General features: G+C 65.9%; 1 protein-coding gene across 1 annotated transcript in view; it reads left to right on the forward strand.

The window, feature by feature from the left end:
- LOC102450573 (uncharacterized) overlaps positions 1-19895 on the forward strand; it is a 73184-nt gene that overhangs the window by 24492 nt on the left and 28797 nt on the right. The window contains exons 11-21 of the mRNA XM_075905074.1: positions 1257-1328; positions 2003-2032; positions 2220-2291; positions 11735-11776; positions 12474-12536; positions 12881-12925; positions 13466-13567; positions 13638-13697; positions 17755-17796; positions 17984-18151; positions 18245-18301. Of these exons, the coding sequence (XP_075761189.1) occupies positions 1257-1328; positions 2003-2032; positions 2220-2291; positions 11735-11776; positions 12474-12536; positions 12881-12925; positions 13466-13567; positions 13638-13697; positions 17755-17796; positions 17984-18151; positions 18245-18301 (753 nt within the window). The remainder of the gene's footprint in view (positions 1-1256; positions 1329-2002; positions 2033-2219; positions 2292-11734; positions 11777-12473; positions 12537-12880; positions 12926-13465; positions 13568-13637; positions 13698-17754; positions 17797-17983; positions 18152-18244; positions 18302-19895) is intronic.

Consider the following 19895-nt stretch of genomic DNA (forward strand, 5'->3'; position numbering starts at 1 on the left):
GCCCGTGTCGGGTCAGGGCGTGGGATGGAGAGGCCCGTGTCGGGTCAGGGCGTGGGATGGAGAGGGGCCCGTGTCGGGTCAGGGTGTGGGATGGAGAGGCCCGTGTCGGGTCAGGGCGTGGGATGGAGAGGGGCCCGTGTCGGGTCAGGGCGTGGGATGGAGGGGGCCCTTGTCGGGTCAGGGCGTGGGATGGAGAGGGGCCCGTGTCGGGTCAGAGTGTGGGATGGAGAGGGGCCCGTGTCGGGTCAGAGTGTGGGATGGAGAGGGGCCCGTGTCAGGTCAGAGTGTGGGATGGAGAGGGGCCTGTGTCGGGTCGGGGCGTGGGATAGAGAGGGGCCCGTGTCGAGTCAGGGCGTGGGATGGAGAGGGGCCCGTGTCGGGTCAGGGCGTGGGATGGAGAGGGGCCCGTGTCGGGTCAGGGCCTGGGATGGAGAGGGGCCCGTGTCGGGTCAGGGCCTGGGATGGAGAGGGGCCCGTGTCAGGTCGGGGCGTGGGATGGACAGGGGCCCGTGTCGGGTCGGGGCGTGGGATGGAGAGGGGCCCGTGTCGGGTCAGGGCGTGGGATGGAGAGAGGCCCGTGTCGGGTCAGGGCTTGGGATGGAGAGGGGCCCGTGTCGGGTCAGGGTGTGGGATGGAGGGGCCCATGTCGGGTAAGAGCGTGGGATGGAGAGGGGCCCGTGTCGGGTCAGGGTGTGGGATGGAGAAGGGCCCATGTGGGGTCAGGGCGTGGGATGGAGAAGGGCCCCGTGTGGGGTCAGGGCGTGGGATGGAGAAGGGCCCCGTGTGGTGTCAGGGCGTGGGATGGAGAAGGGCCCATGTGGGGTTAGGGCGTGGGATGGAGAAGGGCCCATTTGGGGTCAGGGCGTGGGATGGAGAAGGGCCCCGTGTCGGGTCAGGGTGTGGGATGGAGATTGGCCCGTTTGGGGTCAGGGCGTGGAATGGAGAAGGGCCCATGTGGGGTCAGGGCGTGGGGTGGAGATGGGCCCATTTGGGGTCGGCGTGGGATGGAGAAGGGCCCATGTAGGGTTAGGGCGTGGGATGGAGAAGGGCCCTGTGTCGGGTCAGAGCGCGGGATGGAGAGGGGCCCATGTGGGGTCAGGGCGTGGGATGGAGAAGGGCCCCGTGTGGGGTCAGGGCGTGGGGTGGAGAAGGGCCCCGTGTGGGGTCAGGGCGTGGGGTGGAGAAGGGCCCATTTGGGGTCGGCGTGGGATGGAGGGGCCCTGCATTCACTTGGTTCCCTTTGCGCTGCATTGTAGGGCTCCGTTACCCTGGGATTGGCGTCCTGCCCGGTGTGCCCACGGGGACGGGAGTCAAGGCAAAAGGCCCAGGTATGTCGCCCTGCCCAGCGGGCTGCCCTGGCTCCTGTCTGGCAGGGAAGGGTGGGGGTCTGCATCCTGCCAAGAGTGCTCAGGGTGGAAGAGGGCCCGTTTCCCTGGGGTTGGTCACATGGTGCAGGGGGACCTGGGGCGCTGAAAGCCTACGCGAATGGGACCAGGCCCATATCCACTCTCTGGCCTGTGTGGACCAACATGGAGCCAACAGGGCAGGGCAGCCCACTGTGGCCTGGCTCTGCCCCATGTGGCCTGTCTCAGGCCTGTATGGCCTGGCTCTGCCCTGCCCCTTATGGCCTGTCAGAGGCCCACATGGCCTGGCTCTGCCCCACATGGCCTGGCTCTACCTCGCCCCATATGGCCTGTCTCGGGCCTGTGTGGCTTGTCTCCACCCTGTATGGCCTGTCTCAGGCCCATATGGCCTGGCTCTGCCCCACATGGCCTGGCTCTGCCCCACATGGCCTGGCTCTGCCCCGAATGGCCTGGCTCTGCCTCACCCCATATGCCCTGTCTCGGGCCTGTGTGGCATGTCTCAGGCCCATATGACATGTCTGTGCCCTATAAGGCCTGGATCTGCCCTGCCCTGTATGGCCTGTGTCAGGCCCATATGGCCTGGCTCTGCCCCACATGGCCTGGCTCTTCCCTTGTTAGGCTGTTTTTCTCTTTCCCAGGAGGAGCAGGAGGCCTTGCGGGAATTCCTGGTGAGTGCCCATTTCCCTGCCTGTGGCACTCTCAGGTGCAGGGTCCAGACACCCCAGGGGTGTCTCCCCACCCAGCTCTGCCCACACGTGGGATCTGGACCCCCACGTGGCCCTGTGCCCAGCGGGGGGTGCAGAGCAGGTGCTGCCAGAAGCATGGGGCCTGAGAGCTTCTGCTCTTATCTTTCAGGCTTCGGAGGATTTGGGGGCCAGCAGCCCGGCGTCCCTCTGGGGTACCCTATCAAAGCCCCCAAGCTCCCAGGTAAGCAGCCCAGCTGGGTGTGCGGGGGAGGGGCCTTCCCGCCTTGCTGTGCTGGTGCTGTGCTGAGCCCTGTCTCTCCCGCTGTCCTAAGCCCCAGGGCTGCCCCCAGCGCTGGCCACGGCACGGGGGGCAGGAAAGAGCCCAGCAAGGGGGAGACAGCACTGAGCTCGGCCAGAGAGGGAGGGCAAGGGGGGCACGGAGGGGCGGCTCTTCCTGTGGGTCTCCCGGGCCTGTTCTTTGTATTAGTGCAGCTCCTGGCGCAGAGCCCTGCGGGCCTCAGTGCTGCCCAAGCATGTTCGCACCCCAGAGCCTGCGCTCCCCCCGCGCTGGGTGCTGGCAGCACGCCACCCTGCCGGTGGTGCACGCGCACCAGAGGGGCCCTGCAGGGCAGTGCTGGCTGACCGCAGGGCAGTTCCAATGTGCGCTTAGAGGGGGCGTAGTCCTCTCGCCAGGCCCGGCGCTCCAGTGGCCTGATGCAGTTCTAGGCAGCAGGCGGTTCCCATGCGAGGCCCCTGAATTCACAGCAGCACCTAGCCAGGGACCTAGCCTCCCGGTCTGGCTTCCAGGGTGGGGGGCTGATCCTTGTGCCTGCCAGCCATGGAGAAGACGGTGGTGTGGGCAAGGGCATGCAGGGGGTCTGCCTGTAAGGGTACAGAGGGGATGGGGGCGAGGGTATGGGAGGAAGGCGGTGAGGGGACGGGGGAATGGGGGCGAGGGGACGGGAGGGATGGGGGCGAGGGTACGGGGGGAATGGGGGCGAGGGGACAGGGCGGAATGGGGGCGAGGGGACGGGGGGAAGGCAGCGAGGGGACAAGGGGGATGGGGCGAGGGTACAGGGGGATGGGGCGAGGGGGCGGAGGGGGAAGGTGGCGAGGGGACGGGGGGATAGGGGCGAGGGTACAGGGGGATGGGGGCGAGGGGGCGGAGAAGGACGGCGGCGAGGGGACGGGGGGAATGGCGGCGAGGGGACGGGGGGAAGGCGGCGAGGGGACGGAGGGAGAAGGCGGCGAGGGGACGGAGGGTATGGAGGGAAGGGGGCAAGGGGACGGGGGGAAGGCAGCGAGGGGATGAAGGCGGTGAGGGGATGGAGGGGGAAGGCGGCGAGGGGACGGGGGGATGGGGACGAGGGGACGGAGGGGGAAGGTGGCGAGGGGACGGAGGGGAAGGGGGAGAGGGGACGGAGGGGAAGGCGGCGAGGGGACGGAGGGGATGGGGGCGAGGGGACGGAGGGGATGGGGGCGAGGGGACGGAGGGGAAGGCGGCGAGGGGACGGGGGGATGGGGGCGAGGGGACGGAGGGGAAGGGGGCGAGGGGACGGGGGGATGGGGGCGAGGGGACGGAGGGGAAGGGGGCGAGGGGACGGGGGGATGGGGGCGAGGGGACGGAGGGGAAGGCGGCGAGGGGACGGAGGGGAAGGCGGCGAGGGGACGGGGGGATGGGGGCGAGGGGACGGAGGGGAAGGGGGCGAGGGGACGGAGGGGAAGGCGGCGAGGGGACGGGGGAAGCGGGCGAGGGGACGGAGGGGGAAGGTGGCGAGGGGACGGAGGGGAAGGGGGAGAGGGGACGGGGGGATGGGGACGGAGGGGAAGGGGGCGAGGGGACGGAGGGGAAGGCGGCGAGGGGACGGGGGGATGGGGGCGAGGGGACGGGGGGGATGGGGGAGGGCAGAGCCCTGCATGTGGACAATGGCCCAAGCGGATTGCACAAAGGGAGGGAGGGCTTGGGGAGGGGGGTCAGAGCGTGGGGACGCGTGGAGGGAGCAGACTAACCCGTGTCAGGGAGACCAGGGGCCTGTAACCCCTCCCCCAAGGGAACCAGGGCTGTCGGCCTGTCCTCTCATGCCTGCATCCGTCCTTCGCTGGGCTGCACCTCGGAGTAGCAGTGAGCCCTCTGGATTCTAGTGGCTGGCTGGCGGAGTCACATCTTGCTGCATTGGGGGTGCAGGGTCAGGGGCGCAGGATCGGGGGAGAAGGGTCGGTGTGCACTATCGGGGGGTGCAGGGTCCAGAGAGCAAGGTCCTGGATGCAGGGTCTGGGGGTGCAGGGTCGGGGGAGCAAGGTCCAGTGCGCAGGGTCGGGGGAGCAGGGTCGGGGGAGCAGGGTCGGGGGAGCAAGGTCCAGTGCGCAGGGTCGGGGGAGCAGGGTCGGGGGAACAGGGTCCAGTGCGCAGGGTCGGGGGAGCAGGGTCGGGGGAACAGGGTCCAGTGCGCAGGGTCGGGGGAGCAGGGTCGGGGGAGCAAGGTCCAGTGCGCAGGGTCGGGGGAGCAGGGTCGGGGGAACAGGGTCCAGTGCGCAGGGTCGGGGGAGCAGGGTCGGGGGAGCAAGGTCCAGTGCGCAGGGTCGGGGGAGCAGGGTCCGGTGTGCAGGATCGGTGGTGCAGGGTCCAGGGAGCAGGGTCGTGGAACAAGGTGTACCGGTACGTGGAACAAGGTGTACCGGTACGTGGAACAAGGTGTACCGGTACGTGGAACGAGGTGTACCAGTAGTTCGAATTAGAGAGCCTAATTCAAACTACCTACTCTGTGCCGTATGTAGCCGTGGGCATGGAGTCCGCACTAACGGGGATTTTAAAATGGCGGCGCCCGGCAAGCTGCAAATGAAGCCCGGGATATTTAAATCGCGGGCTTCATTTGCAACTTCGAATGCCGACATTAGCCATCCTAGTTCGAACTAGGGTGGCAGTGTAGACAGACCCTGTGCGAATTGCTCAAACTCAGGGGCTCCTTACAGCCCCCAGACTGGTGACCTCTCCAAGCAGGCCACAAACCAGTCCCACAGAGCGCTTCAGTCCCACGAGCAAAAGCCCCTCCAACACTCCAGCAATATCCGTGCCCCAGATGGCCCCGGGTGGGATACACCGGTGCGGGGGTCCTAGCACCCAATCCCACCTACCCCGAACAGGTTCTGTCCGGTTCCAAGAAACCAGCCACAGATCCCTGGTCAATTTACCCTCTGGACCTTACCCACAAATCACGCTGGGCCAATCTTTTAGCATCTAACATCTAAAGGTTTATTACCACAAGAAAGAAAAGCATGAGAGTGAGGTTGTTGAAGGATAGTACGTTACATGCATCGAATCTCCCAGGTCTCGATGCAGGCTCTAGCAGAGATGTTACAGCTGCTGGCTTAAAAGTCCTTGTTGCGCATCCTAGGATCAGGATGGGTCCACAGGTCTTTCCGGCCCTTTGATCCCTGCACTGCTGCCTCTGGGATGAAGTGCTGAGCTGAAGACCAAGATGGAGTTAGCCACATGGCCTATTTATCCCTCCTTCCTGGTCTCTTGGCTGCAGCAGGTCACCTGGCCAGCGGCCTATCCCTTTGTCCCCTGCTGGCAGCCCTTAGGTGTCGGTCACCATTCCTGAGGTATGTCCTTGGCCCATCGAGTGCCATTGTCCCACAGGGCCTCGCTAATTAGCGTGTCCATAGGCCGGGCTCTGCCCACTGCTCAACCACATGCAGGGAAATATTCAGTATCCACACAAAGTACATGCTTGTAACTTCCCACACAGACATTATACGATCACATGACTAGCGTGCACAGGATTAGCAGACAGTGAGCTTCTATTCAACACCCCACATGGCCCCTTTTATACCAGTTTTGGGGCCAATGCCCCCACCTATGGGTGCAGCAGTGATCTGGCTGCTCCCCTCACATTCGGTAACGTGACAGCCGTCACACACGGTTACAAGTGCTGCATGGCGAGCGGGTGGCCCTGGCGCTGGGCAGGTCCTGCCGGCCCGGGCAGCGCGCTGCGAAAGGCCTCGCCAGGCCGGCGCCATTGCCCCGGGCACAGTGTCGCAAGAGGCAGAAACACCCGAGCTCGTCCCGCTCCCCACCCCCCGGGACGTCTGGCTTCTCCCCCCAGCGCGGCCTCCGCCGCCAGCCTGCTTCTACAGGAGCCTGGCGCTAACGAGCCGAGGGCCCCGTTTCCTGCAGCCCAGCCGCGGCGGCGCCGCCTGACCCGCTTACCGGGGAGCCAGCATTACTGAACGGTGGAGCCAAGCTCAGAGCCTGCCCACCCCTCCACGCTTGGCCCTCTGCTCTTGCCCCCCAGCAACACTCTCCTGCCGAGGCAGCTGCTGCAGCCTTTCCAGAGCCTAGCCGGGCCCTCTAGACAGGTCAGTGCTGCCCTGCGCTGTAACCTCCTGCCATTCGCACCTTCCTTGGGGGTCTCCCTGGCCCTGCACTCAGCTTCGCCGGCTTCCCCTTGCGGCCAAGGGGCAAGCCCTTACCCCCGGCTTTATCTGCAAGGCAGGGTTCACGAAGTGCGGAGAAGGGGCCTGCCACCCCTCGGAGCACACGCCACGCCAGCCGCCACGTTCCGAGTCTCGGCTCTCTTGTGGGGGAGGCGCCGCCCTGTGCCCTGGCGGTTCCTCAGAGTCCAGGCTCGCGCCGCGCGCTCAGCTTGGCCGGGCTGGACAACAAGGTGGAAGGCAGCGGGCGGCCTGGCGTCGCGGGAAGAGCCGGTGGCCCCGGGTTCGGGGCCTGTAGGACATGGGCCGTTCCTCTCACGCCCGGCTGGAACAGCCCGCAAAGGCCACTGCCCGAGGAGCGAGGGCCCCAGGGCCCAGCTGCGTGCTCCAGGCCTGCAAAGGCCTCTGCTGGCTCCCGAGCTGTCTGGCACGTCCGAGGCTCGGGTTGGCGGCGCCGTCTGTGGGCCATGGCAACGGGCGCGATGGCTCTTGCGGGGTTGCTAGAGCAGCGCCATCGCCCTTCCTGGCGCCGTTTCCACGGGCGGCACTCCCGGGACCCTTTGTGCTGGCGCCGCGTCCGGGCTAGTCCACTAGCCAGCTCCCGGCTCAGCGGCGCGGGGCAGCCGTTTGATTGTCCCCTGCCCAGGCACCGTAGCCAGGCCGCCTGCTCCGCCCCAGAGGTTGCCGTTGCCCAGGCCTGGTTAGATGCGGGGGCCTGGGGAGCGTTGTCCATCGGCTGTTCGAAGGGCGAATCCCTGTGGTGCGAGGGGGTCTGCAGGCAGCCGGCAGCCCCCAGCCTGGGCAGACAGACCGACCGACATTCGCCACGGGGCTCCAGTCAGGCACTGAAAACCGCTGTGTGGGCATGGCCCCTCAGCCAAGCCTCGGGCCAGCCCCACGCTGCCGGCTTTCTAGTCTGTGCCCCTGGGCCGGAGCCCGCCCTACTGCAGGGCTAATGTCCCTGGGCGCTAGGTGATGGCGGCGTGCGCCCGCCCAGGCCTCTGTGAGTGGCGGCTCGTGCCCTGTCTGGCTTCTCACCCCATGTCGGGGTGGCCGTTTGATGGGGGGGAGGCACTGTCGAGTGATGGCTGTTCGGGGGGGGCACTGTCGGGCAATGGCCATTCAGGGGGGCGCTGTCTGACGTGGCAGCGCTCACCCTGGGCCCAGGCTCCCTACGCGTTAGCGCTCGCCCCGGGCCCAGGCTCCCTACGCGTTAGCGCTCGCCCCGGGCCCAGGCTCCCAACGCGTTAGCGCTCGCCCCGGGCCCAGGCTCCCTACGCGTTAGCGCTCGCCCCGGGCCCAGGCTCCCAACGCGTTAGCGCTCGCCCCGGGCCCAGGCTCCCTACGCGTTAGCGCTCGGCCCGGGCCCAGGCTCCCTACGCGTTAGCGCTCGCCCCGGGCCCAGGCTCCCTACGCGTTAGCGCTCGCCCCGGTCCCAGGCTCCCTACGCGTTAGCGCTCGCCCCGGGCCCAGGCTCCCAACGCGTTAGCGCTCGGCCCGGTCCCAGGCTCCCTACGCGTTAGCGCTCGCCCCGGGCCCAGGCTCCCTACGCGTTAGCGCTCGGCCCGGTCCCAGGCTCCCTACGCGTTAGCGCTCGGCCCGGTCCCAGGCTCCCTACGCGTTAGCGCTCGCCCCGGGCCCAGGCTCCCTACGCGTTAGCGCTCGGCCCGGTCCCAGGCTCCCTACGCGTTAGCGCTCGCCCCGGGCCCAGGCTCCCTACGCGTTAGCGCTCGCCCCGGGCCCAGGCTCCCGACGCGTTAGCGCTCGCCCCGGGCCCAGGCTCCCGACGCGTTAGCGCTCGCCCCGGGCCCAGGCTCCCGACGCGTTAGCGCTCGCCCCGGGCCCAGGCTCCCTACGCGTTAGCGCTCGCCCCGGGCCCAGGCTCCCTACGCGTTAGCGCTCGCCCCGGGCCCAGGCTCCCTACGCGTTAGCGCTCGCCCCGGGCCCAGGCTCCCAACGCGTTAGCGCTCGGCCCGGGCCCAGGCTCCCTACGCGTTAGCGCTCGCCCCGGGCCCAGGCTCCCTACGCGTTAGCGCTCGCCCCGGGCCCAGGCTCCCAACGCGTTAGTGCTCGGCCCGGGCCCAGGCTCCCTACGCGTTAGCGCTCGCCCCGGGCCCAGGCTCCCTACGCGTTAGCGCTCGCCCCGGGCCCAGGCTCCCTACGCGTTAGCGCTCGGCCCGGGCCCAGGCTCCCTACGCGTTAGCGCTCGCCCCGGGCCCAGGCTCCCTACGCGTTAGCGCTCGGCCCGGTCCCAGGCTCCCTACGCGTTAGCGCTCGGCCCGGTCCCAGGCTCCCTACGCGTTAGCGCTCGCCCCGGGCCCAGGCTCCCTACGCGTTAGTGCTCGCCCCGGTCCCAGGCTCCCTACGCGTTAGTGCTCGCCCCGGGCCCAGGCTCCCTACGCGTTAGCGCTCGCCCCGGGCCCAGGCTCCCTACGCGTTAGCGCTCGGCCCGGTCCCAGGCTCCCTACACGTTAGCGCTCGCCCCGGGCCCAGGCTCCCAACGCGTTAGCGCTCGGCCCGGTCCCAGGCTCCCTACACGTTAGCGCTCGCCCCGGGCCCAGGCTCCCTACGCGTTAGCGCTCGCCCCGGGCCCAGGCTCCCAACGCGTTAGTGCTCGGCCCGGGCCCAGGCTCCCTACGCGTTAGCGCTCGCCCCGGGCCCAGGCTCCCTACGCGTTAGCGCTCGCCCCGGGCCCAGGCTCCCTACGCGTTAGTGCTCGCCCCGGGCCCAGGCTCCCGACGCGTTAGCGCTCGGCCCGGGCCCAGGCTCCCGACGCGTTAGTGCTCGCCCCGGGCCCAGGCTCCCGACGCGTTAGCGCTCGCCCCGGGCCCAGGCTCCCAACGCGTTAGTGCTCGCCCCGGGCCCAGGCTCCCTACGCGTTAGCGCTCGCCCCGGGCCCAGGCTCCCTACGCGTTAGTGCTCGCCCCGGGCCCAGGCTCCCTACGCGTTAGTGCTCGCCCCGGGCCCGGGGTCCCCACGTGGCAGCGATTCGGAGACCCTGTGAGTCTGGTCAGCGGAGCAGGAGAACACAAGCCGTAGGCTGGCACTAGACTGGGGACCGATGCCACACGTTAGCGCCGAGGGTCCTGCCCACTGGAACAGGCGGCCGAGGGCAGGGCTGGGTTCTCCAGCATCAGGGACTTTGGAGCCGCCGTTGGGTTTCTTTTCCAGCGCTGTGCGCCGGTTCCGGCAGGGTTATTCTGGCGGGTCTCTGGGCTCTCTGATCCCACCGTTCCTTCTGACCTTCCTGTCTCAGCACCCCTTTGCGGAGCAGGCTCCCCGTGGCTTGGTGCAGAGTTAGGGTCAGGCTGCGGGCAGGGGTGGCCGAGCCGTGTTTCCAGGATCACGCGGGCTCCATGGGCCGGGCCCCTGGGAAAGGGAGTGGCCCCCACCCCGTCGCCGGAGCACAGGCAGAGCCCGGTGGGCATACAGGGTGACTGTGCCTGCTGGCTGCGTCAGCTCCCAGCACACTGCCCTCCCTGCCTTGCGCTTCCTGCTGGGGCCGCTGCAGAGCCACTAGCCCCAGGTGCATGGGCAGCAGGAGCCTGGCAAAGCTGGGTTCTAGTCCAGGCTAAGGCCGAGTTCGCTGAGCAAGGGCCTGGGCCTCGATTTCTCTCTGGGCGGCCCGCAGGGAAGCCAAGAGGGGGGTGCTAACAGGGCTTATCTTAGCACTGCGATGGAGCCACGGGGCATGTGCAGACGGCTGGCCCTGGGGGCTGCCTGGAGCCCGTGGAACAGAGTCTCCCCGCAGGGAGGGGGAGCTCTGCTTTCTGTCAGGCCATGCTGAGGTGGGGGCGCCTGGAAGGGGCACAGGGACATCTGGTCTCCACATGCAGCTTGAGGAGCAGGCGCTCGGCTCGCGTCCAGCCCCACTCCCCTCTGGCTGCAGAGGGCTCCGCACCCCCACGTGTGCAGGGGGGATGCTCCGGGCCGGTTTCTACAATGGCCTCGGGGGCTGAGCACTAAAACAGAGGGGCCTGGAGCTGGCAGCCTTTGGGCCACAATCTTCCTCCTCCCCCCTCTGCTCCTGCCCCAGCCCGAAGCGCCCCCTGCCCCTCCCCCATGGCTTGCTTGGCCCCCTCTCACAACCTTCACTGGGCTGGGGCAGGGGCTGAAGTGCGCCAGGGAAGGGGGTCAAGGGTTGGAAGTGTGGCAAGGGACTCCAGCCTTGTCCCCGTGGCCTCCATACAGCTGCCCCGGCCCGCCTTGTCCCTGATGCCCCCGGCCCGCCTTGTCCCCGATGCGCCCGGCCCGCCTTGCCCCCGGCCCGCCTTGTCCCCGATGTGCCCGGCCCGCCTTGTCCCTGATGCCCCCGGCCCGCCTTGTCCCCGATGCGCCCGGCCCGCCTTGCCCCCGGCCCGCCTTGTCCCCGATGCGCCCGGCCCGCCTTGCCCCCGGCCCGCCTTGTCCCTGATGCCCCCGGCCCGCCTTGTCCCCGATGCGCCCGGCCCGCCTTGCCCCCGGCCCGCCTTGTCCCCGATGCGCCCGGCCCGCCTTGCCCCCGGCCCGCCTTGTCCCCGATGTGCCCGGCCCGCCTTGCCCCCGGCCCGCCTTGTCCCCGATGCGCCCGGCCCGCCTTGCCCCCGGCCCGCCTTGTCCCCGATGCGCCCGGCCCGCCTTGCCCCCGGCCCGCCTTGTCCCCGATGCGCCCGGCCCGCCTTGCCCCCGGCCCGCCTTGTCCCCGATGCGCCCGGCCCGCCTTGCCCCCGGCCCGCCTTGTCCCCGATGCGCCCGGCCCGCCTTGCCCCCGGCCCGCCTTGTCCCCGATGCGCCCGGCCCGCCTTGCCCCCGGCCCGCCTTGTCCCCGATGTGCCCGGCCCGCCTTGCCCCCGGCCCGCCTTGTCCCCGATGCGCCCGGCCCGCCTTGCCCCCGAACCGCCTTGTCCCCGATGTGCCCGGCCCGCCTTGCCCCCGGCCCGCCTTGTCCCCGATGTGCCCGGCCCGCCTTGCCCCCGGCCCGCCTTGTCCCCGATGCGCCCGGCCCGCCTTGCCCCCGGCCCGCCTTGTCCCCGATGCGCCCGGCCCGCCTTGCCCCCGGCCCGCCTTGTCCCCGATGCGCCCGGCCCGCCTTGCCCCCGGCCCGCCTTGTCCCCGCCGCCCCCGGCCCGCCTTGTCCCCGCCGCCCCCGGCCCGCCTTGCCCCCGGCCCGCCTTGTCCCCGCCGCCCCCGGCCCGCCTTGTCTCCACTGCTGCAGGCTGGCAGGCGCTCCCCCACCCCGCTGCACTCACTGGTGCTGTTTTCTCTCCCCAGGGGGCTATGGGCTGCCCTATAGCACGGGGAAGCTGCCATACGGTGAGTGCTCTTCATTCTCAGCCCTCCCCGGGTGGGGACCCCCGTCACAGTGGCTCAGGGGCTTCTCCCTGGAGCCTGCTCCCAGCTTCCCCGCGCTCTGCTAGCCCGTAGCTGGTCCCAACCTGACCCCAGGAGTCGTCCTGGAGCTGGGGCCTGGGTGAGCCTGGTGTGAGATGGCCCCGCCCCGGGGGGCTGGTGTTGGCCCGGACCAGGCAAGCTGTGAGAGCCTTCGCAGGGCTGCTTGGACAGCGCCTCAGAGCCCCCCCCCCCCCCCCCCCCAGAGAATCTGCCTGGCCTCCCTCCTTGGGCGTCCCAGGGCTCCGAGCAGGGCTGGGGGATGGGGGGCACTGTTCCCCTGGCACCAGGCAGCCTTTAACCCCCAGCACCCGCTCCGCAGCCTGCGGTGCCCCTGGCTGCCTGCGTGCCCCGGGGCGGTGGGCAGGTGCGGGGTCTGTGCTGTGTGCCAGCGGCCAGGCCGGGGGCTCCCCGGGCAGGGTCTCTCTTGCTGGTGCCACAGGCCCCCCCAGAGCAGCAGCCCCGGCTGCCGAGCCGGGGAGGAAGCGCTGCCAGCTGGAGGCAGCCATCTCCCGGGGTTCCTGGCGCCGCAGCCGGCCCCCCTCTGGCACGCTCGGACGGCACCGCGGGACATGGCGCCCGGAGGCAGGGCTAATGGGGCTCCTGCTCTTTGTGCCTGCAGGGTACGGACCAGGCGGGCTGGGCGCCGGCGCCGCGGGAAAGGCTGGATACCCCACAGGGACAGGTGCGCCGCTTGGCCTCTTCCTCTGCGAGCCGCGGGGGCAGCTGCCCAGGCCGTGAGCATCGGCCGTGAGCCAGGCCTTCCTAGCCTGCCCCTCTCCGGGGGAGGGGCGAGGGGCTTTCTCTGGGGGAAGGGGCAGGACGGTGGGTGCTTCCGGGCGGTGGCCAGGGCTGCAGGAGTGGCCAGGACAGTGCCCAGCAAGGCCTCCACAGAGACCCAGGGCAAGGTCCCCTCCTGTGCTAGGGCAGGCCAGTGCCGGGGTGGCCGGGAGGTGGGGGGTCGCTGAGGGGGCGGGGCGGGGGCGGCTCTGCTGGCATGTGATGAATGTCTCCTCTTTGTGTCCCCAGGAGTTGGAGCTCAGGTAGCAGCAGCTAAAGCAGCAGCTAAATATGGTGAGTTGCCTGAGCCTAGATGCCATGCTGATGGGCGTGGGCCCAGGTGCTGGAGAGCAGGGCCAAGGGAAGTGGGCTGCCCCAGGAAGACAAGATGGAGGCGGGTACTAACCCTGCAGCCCTGGGCCACGGCCCTGGGTGCCCACGTAACCTGGCGCACACACGAGTCACGAGCAGGAGCCAGGAATCGTTGGGTGTTGGGCCCGTCTGCACGGGCATTTCCACAGAGCCGGGGCCAAAGCCTGAGCCCCACAGCCTGCAGCTCCACATGTGGGGCAGGGCTGGAGTCCCATTGGGAGCCAGTGCACCGAGATGAAGACTCAGGAGAGGGCCAGGCGCTGGTGGCGCCGGGGCAGAGCAGGCGCGGGGCGCGCACTCCCCACACCATTGCAGTGTCAGAAGAGCAGCCAGCCAGTTCCCCGGCAGGAGGGCACCGGCAGAGGCGCCTGGGGGACGGGGCCCCTCCGGGACGCCTGCTCCGTGGGCCCTGAGCCTGTGTCCCCAGGCTTGGGCCGCCCTGCACTGTGGCTCTCTCTGCAGGCGCTGGCCTGGTGCCGGGTGCTGCCGGCGTCGCTGGAGGCGGAGGCTTGGTGCCTGGCGTTGGGGGTCTCCCTGGCGTGGGCGGTGTCCCAGGAGTGGCAGGTAAATGTGCCCCGGGCCCGTGGGGCTGTGTTCCCAGCGCAGGGCCTGACTCTCGCCCTTTGTCACCCAGGCGCTGGAAGCCCGGCGGCGGCGGCGGCGGCAGCGGCGGCGGCCAAAGCAGCAGCCTACGGTGAGTGCTCCGCTCCGGAGGGCTGGCTCAGCGTTGGCGGGCTTGGCGCTGCTGGGTGCCCGAGGCATGCCTGGCCCGTCCTGGGGGGTCTCTGCTGCCAGCTGTGCCAGAGGGCAAATAGTGGAGCTACACCCAGGTCTTGTGCCCCTTGACCTCCCCCTGCCCGGGACCCCCACTGTGCCCCAGGACACCACGGCCCTGCCCAGGGACAGCCAGGCCTGCAGGGGAGGGGGATTCCAGCTGCCTGCACGCCCGGCGGGGCTCCCTCTGAGCCTGCCCAGCTGAGCTGTGACCGAGGCTCTGGCTACGTCCGAGGCCCTCAGGCGGCTCGTGGGCAGATGCTCGGGCTCGCCCATTGCCTCGGTGGCGCCGTGGAGGGGAGAAGCTCTCTGGGCTTCCGGCAGGTCGGTGCACTCCCACGAGCCTCTCCGAGCTGGGGAGGAGGGTTTGGCCGGTAGCTTCCCTTCTGCTACCCGGGAGCTGCAGTGTGTCTTTCTCTTGCGGGGGCGGGGAGGTGCCATCTGTGCTCCCCGGCACAGCTGTGTGCGAGCGTGCGAGCAATGGTGAAGGTGTGTGCGACACGGCTCCACTTCCCCTCCCGCAGCTGAGTGGCAGCCGGGTTCTGGCGGGTGCACAGAGTGAATCCATTGCTTCGCAATGCTGGGAGCAGGTTGAGTCTGGGTTCAGCAGGGCCCGGTGCAAGACACGGCGTCAGTGCACATGTGCGCAGGGCCTTTGTCAGCTCCACTGATCAGCAGCAGCCAGAGGACAGGGTGCGAGTGCCCCCCTGTGGTGGCTCGGCATGCAAGCAATGCCCGGGAGCCCTGCCGGCAGTCTCTATGCCTGCAGCTCAGGGGCCTTTAGCAGCAAACCTCTAAACACACTCGGTCATTCCCCCAGCGTCCCGCCCTGGCGCCTCCACGTGTGAGCAGAGCGGTCAGGTCCATGGTGCCCAGCGTGCGCTCACAGCTCCCGCTTGGCCGGCTGCACCCCAGCGCCTTCGCCCGGCACGCACAGCGGGGCGTCCTGTCCCAGGCGGCCTGGGCAGGCTCTGCTCTGTGGTCAGGAGCAGTCTGGGCTTAGACCATGCTTCCGGCTTTCTCCTACAGAGGATACCCCGTTAGGGCAGCCCCCCTCTGCCCTGGATGGGTTTGGAGGGAGGCAAAACTCCCCTCTCTCCAGGACAGGCTCCGGGACAAAGGCCTTGGGGGGGGCATCTTGAACTGCGGCTTCCTTGGCACCCCATAGAAAGCTGCCAGTCCGCTCTGGCTCCATGGGCACTGCTGAGGCAGGATGTTCATAGAATCCTAGAACACTAGGACTGGAAGGGACCTCGAGAGTCATCGAGTCCAGGCCCCTGTCCCCATGGCAGGACCCAGCACTGTGACCATCCCTGATAGACATTTATCTAACCTACTGTGACGGCGCGTTGGGGTTTTCCCGTCTCCTGCACCCCTGGAATGGCACGGACAGACTCCACCAGCCAATAGAACAGAGGGAGTTTATTGCTTCTCCAGGATACAGCCCAGCACAGATGTCATCTGGTTCCAGGGCAGGCCTAGGATACCTCAGCCCCCCTTGAGATGGGGGAGCCTGGGCCCCTAAATCCCAGCCCATTGCCTAGGCTGCTTCCTCCATGATCCCAGCCAGAAACCTAACTCCCTCACTTCCAGCCCTGCCCCCAGCCAGGGCTCCACTCCCCTTCTTCCCATTGTTCTGCTCCCTGGGAGATACTGGTCGGACAGGTTCGAAGCCCCCTTGCATAATGACTCATCCCCTGCCCTGCTGGGCCGTGCTGCAGCCAGCAGCCAGTGGAGGTCACTCCCAACCCACTGCCCAGCATAGCAACCAGCAAGGTACCCCCCACTACGTCACACCTACTCTTAAATATCTCCAGAGATGGGGATTCTACAACCTCCCTCAGCAATTTATTCCAGTGTTTAACCACCCTGACAGTTAGGAACCTTTTCCTAATGTCCAACCTAAACCTTCCTTGCTGCAGTTTAAGCCCGTTGCTTCTTGTTCTATCCCCAGAGGCCAAGATGAACAAGTTTTCTCCCTCCTCCTCATGACACCCTTTTAGATACCTGAACACGGCTCTCATGTCCCCCCTCAGTCTTCTCTTTTCTAAACTAAACAAACCCAATTCCTTCAGCCTTCCGTCATCGGTCATGTTCTCTAGACCTTTCATCATTCTTGTTGCTCTTCTCTGGACCCTCTCCAATTTCTCCACATCTTTCTTGAAATGCGGTGCCCAGAACTGAACACAATACTCCAACTGAGGCCTAACCAGCACAGAGTAGAGCGGAAGAATGACTTCTTGTGTCTTGCTCACAACACTCCTGTTAATGCAGCCCAGAATCATGTTTGCTTTTTTTGCAACAGCATCACACTGCTGACTCATATTCAGCTTGTGATCCACTATCACCCCTAGATCCCTTTCTGCCGTACTCCTTCCTAGACAGCCGCTTCCCATTCTGTAGGGGTGTGTCTAGACTACAGGGTTTTGTCGACAAAAGTGGACTTTTGTCGACAGAACTATACCTGCGTCTATGCTACCACTGAGTTCTGTCGACATAATGTCGACAGAACTTGGCAGTATTGTCGACGGTGGTTGTGACGTAATGGGGGTAACTTGCTAGGGCTGTGGCGACCTCTGCTGTCTGTAGCAAGACCCAGCAGGGAAGGGGGGAGTCATTATGCAAAGGTGGCTCCAAACTGGTCTGACCAGCCATCCCCCATGGGGAGAAACAAAGGAAGGTGGATGCTGCCCTGGCTGGGGGCAGGGCTGGAGGAGAGGTAGTTAGTTCCTGTCTGGAAAGCAGGGGAGAAGGAGCTGGGGGGGGGGGGGGGCTGGGACTCCCCCATCTCAAGGGGGGCACTGAGGCCTCTTAGCCCCAGTTCCTGTAACCAGATGACATTTGTGCTGTGCTGTATCCTGGAGAAGCAATAAACTACCTCCATTCTATTGGCTGGTGGAGTCTGTTTGTGCCATTTGGGGGTGCAGGAGACGGGGGACCCCAATGCGCCGTCACAGTGGTAAACCTCATTCTACGAGGAATAATGCCTTCTGTTGACAGGTATAGTTCTGTCGACAGAAGGTGTTATTGCATCTATACTGTCCTTTACACTCTCAGAACTGGATGTAGTCTAGACGCTCTTTGTCGACAGAAGCCTTGTCGACAGTATCTGTTGACAAAGCCTCTGTCGACAAAACCCTGTAGTCTAGACGTACCCTATGTGTGAAACTGATTGTTCCTTCCTAAGTGGAGCACTTTGCATTTGCCTCTATTAAACTTCATCCTGTTTACCTCAGACCATTTCTCCAGTTTGTCCCGATCATTTTGAATTAGGACCCTATTCTCCAGAGCAGTCGCAACCCCTCCCAGCTTGGTATCATCTGCAAACTTAATAAGTGTACTTTCTATGCCGATATCTAAATCGTTAATGAAGATATTGAAGAGAGCCGGTCCCAAAACAGACCCCTGCGGAACCCCGCTTGTTATACCTTTCCAGCAGGATTGAGAACCAATAATAACTACTCTCTGAGTATGGTTATCCAGCCAGTTATGCACCCACCTTATAGTAGCCCCATCTAAGTTGTATTTACCTAGTTTATTGATAAGAAGATCATGCGAGACCGTATCAAACGCCTTAGTAAAGTCCAGGTATACCACATCCACCGCTTCTCCCTTATCCACAAGACTGATCCTATCAAAGGAAGCTATCATTTCATCCTAGGCTCCCCGGCTGCAGAGACCCCTTCCTGGAGAGAAGCCAGTGTGGTCCTCACGCCTGCCTGGGACAGAGCAGGACACGGGCTCTCCATTTGCCTGGACTTCCCCTGCTCACCTGGGAGCTTGGCTTCTTCTCTCCATGCTGGACCTTGCTCTGTCGCACACCTCTCTTGCTTTCTGCAGATTCTAGAGCCCTGCCAGGCATCCGTGGTGGATCCCGGATTGGTGCCTGGCTCTGCCAGCACCCCGGGCTGGCAGCTGTGTTCTGTGTCGGCATGGTATCAGGGTTCTGAGATTTCTTCTCCTTCCTTCATCCCCAGGAAGCCCGGCAGCAGCAGCAGCAGCAAAAGCAGCCAAATACGGTAAGCTGGCCCCTCCTTTTTCAGGGCACCAGCCCCTGGGAAGAGCCCAGACGTCCCTTTGTTACAGACAGACTTGTGTTTACAGTTCCCCTTCCTTTCCATGGGGGGAGCGCACAGCAGCAGAATTACACTGGGCACTTGGGCTTTGCGTTGACTGGAACCGGGTTTCTCTCCTCTGTCTCTGCAGGAGCAGCTGGTGTGGGAGGCGCTTTGCCTGGAGTCGGCGGTGTGCCTGGTTTGGTGCCCGGAGTTGGTGGCGTCCCTGGTTTGGTGCCCGGTGTCGGCGGCGTCCCTGGTTTGGTGCCCGGTGTCGGTGGCGTCCCTGGTTTGGTGCCCGGAGTCGGCGGCGTTGGAGGTGAAGTCGCCCCATTGGACCCACCGATGGGCCTGTGGGGTTGTGTTCTCCCCATCCCAGAGCCCTGACCCCCTCTCTACTGTGTCCCAGCAGCTGGAGTCCCAGCAGGAGCAGCGGCGGCAGCAGCAGCAGCGAAAGCCGCCAAGTACGGTAAGCTGCCTGCCTCCCCCTTCTCCGTCCACGCAGCCCGTAGAGATGGGCTCACTCCTGGACCGTGCAACCCCGGGGGGCCAAGCCCAGAGACAATCTGTGCCTTTGGGAGCGAGCAGGAGAGCCCCTGGCACCTCATGTCTGGGGTGCAGCCACATCCCTGCCCTCCCCGTCCCCAGGGAGCTTCGCCCCGTCCTGCGGCAGGCGGCACAGGGGGCTCCCGCCTAAGGCCACGGGAGATGGGGAGCTCGTGGCCAGCGAGCGAGTGCAGAGCCCAGCTCCGGCCAGAAGCCAGCAGAGAGCGTGGGGAAGCCACGGGCAGCGGGAGGGTGCAGAGCACGTTCCCCTGACACTGCCCACTTCAGGGGTGCAGGCGAAGCCGTTTGGCCCGTGCCACTGAGGGAATTCCCCACAGCCCCTTGCCAGGGCCTGGGCAGGATCTTCGAATTCTCCCTTCAGCCTGTTCGAAGCACTTCCCACCCCACGGCCTCAGGTCCTGTCTCGTGCAAGAGGCAAGAGAAGGGCCGTAGGGAATTCTGGGTGTAGGAGGAATCGATGCGGGATGAGGCTGGGTACCCTGACTCTACTGACCTCTAGCCAGCTCCACCCCCCAGTGCTGGGTGAGGCCTGGGGTAAACTGAGGTAAAATAAAGGTGTTAGGGAGGAATGGTCTGGGAAAGGAGAGGGAAAGGAGGGCATTCGTCTGAGCTAGCTTCTACTGCAGATTATTTCTCACTGGCCCCTGGACCCAGTGAGGCCTGTCACCAAGAACGTGAGGCCTTGTCTACACTGGCACATTCTGTCGTGACAAAACAGCGAGAGCATTTACACTGCAATGCAGCTTTTGTTGGGAAAAACACCCAGTTTTGGCAACAAACAAATTCCAGCTCTGTGAGAGACTTTTGTCTCCCATGTTTCTTGTCAATAAAGAGCCAGTATGGACTCTGTTGCGGGTTTTGTCAGGAGAATTGGCTTCCACCGGCATCCCACCATGCCTGCCCTGATGGTGCTGCTCAGTGATTTGGGATCTCTGCTGCCCTGCAGGTCTGTGTTCCTCAGGAAGTGTCTGACAGCTGAGGGAGCCGCTCCCTTTGGGGTACAAACAAAGAGCAAATCATTGGGATGCGCCTGCTCTATCCTGCTAGGAACCCAGCGGCAGGCTGGCGGCTGCTGCAGGGCAAGAGTTGGAGAGGCAGCCCTGTTGCTTGGACATTCCTCAGCATGGGGAGCTCCCAGAGCTACAGGAGGAATCCCAAGAAGCACAGGGACCAGCTCTGCCTCCCCACTACACTGCATTGTGGGATGCTTACCCACAATGCTTTGCTCTGTCTGTCGACAGGGTTCTCGCCATGTGGCCAGGAAATGTCGACATTGGGAGGCAGAAAAACTGGTTTGCCTGGTTTTCACTTTTGGTAACTTTTGCACGTTCATGGAATCGTAGAATCATAGAACCATAGAACTGGAAGAGACCCCAGGAGTCATCCAGCCCCCTGCTCTAGGCAGGACCAAGTCCCACTAAATCAACCGGCCAGGGCTTTGTCAAGCCGAGACTTAAGCATCTCTAGGGATGAAGACTCCACTACTTCCCTAGGGA

The sequence above is a fragment of the Pelodiscus sinensis genome, chromosome 21 (genome assembly GCF_049634645.1).
Source record: "Pelodiscus sinensis isolate JC-2024 chromosome 21, ASM4963464v1, whole genome shotgun sequence".
In the NCBI taxonomy this organism is placed as follows: Eukaryota; Metazoa; Chordata; order Testudines; family Trionychidae; genus Pelodiscus; species Pelodiscus sinensis.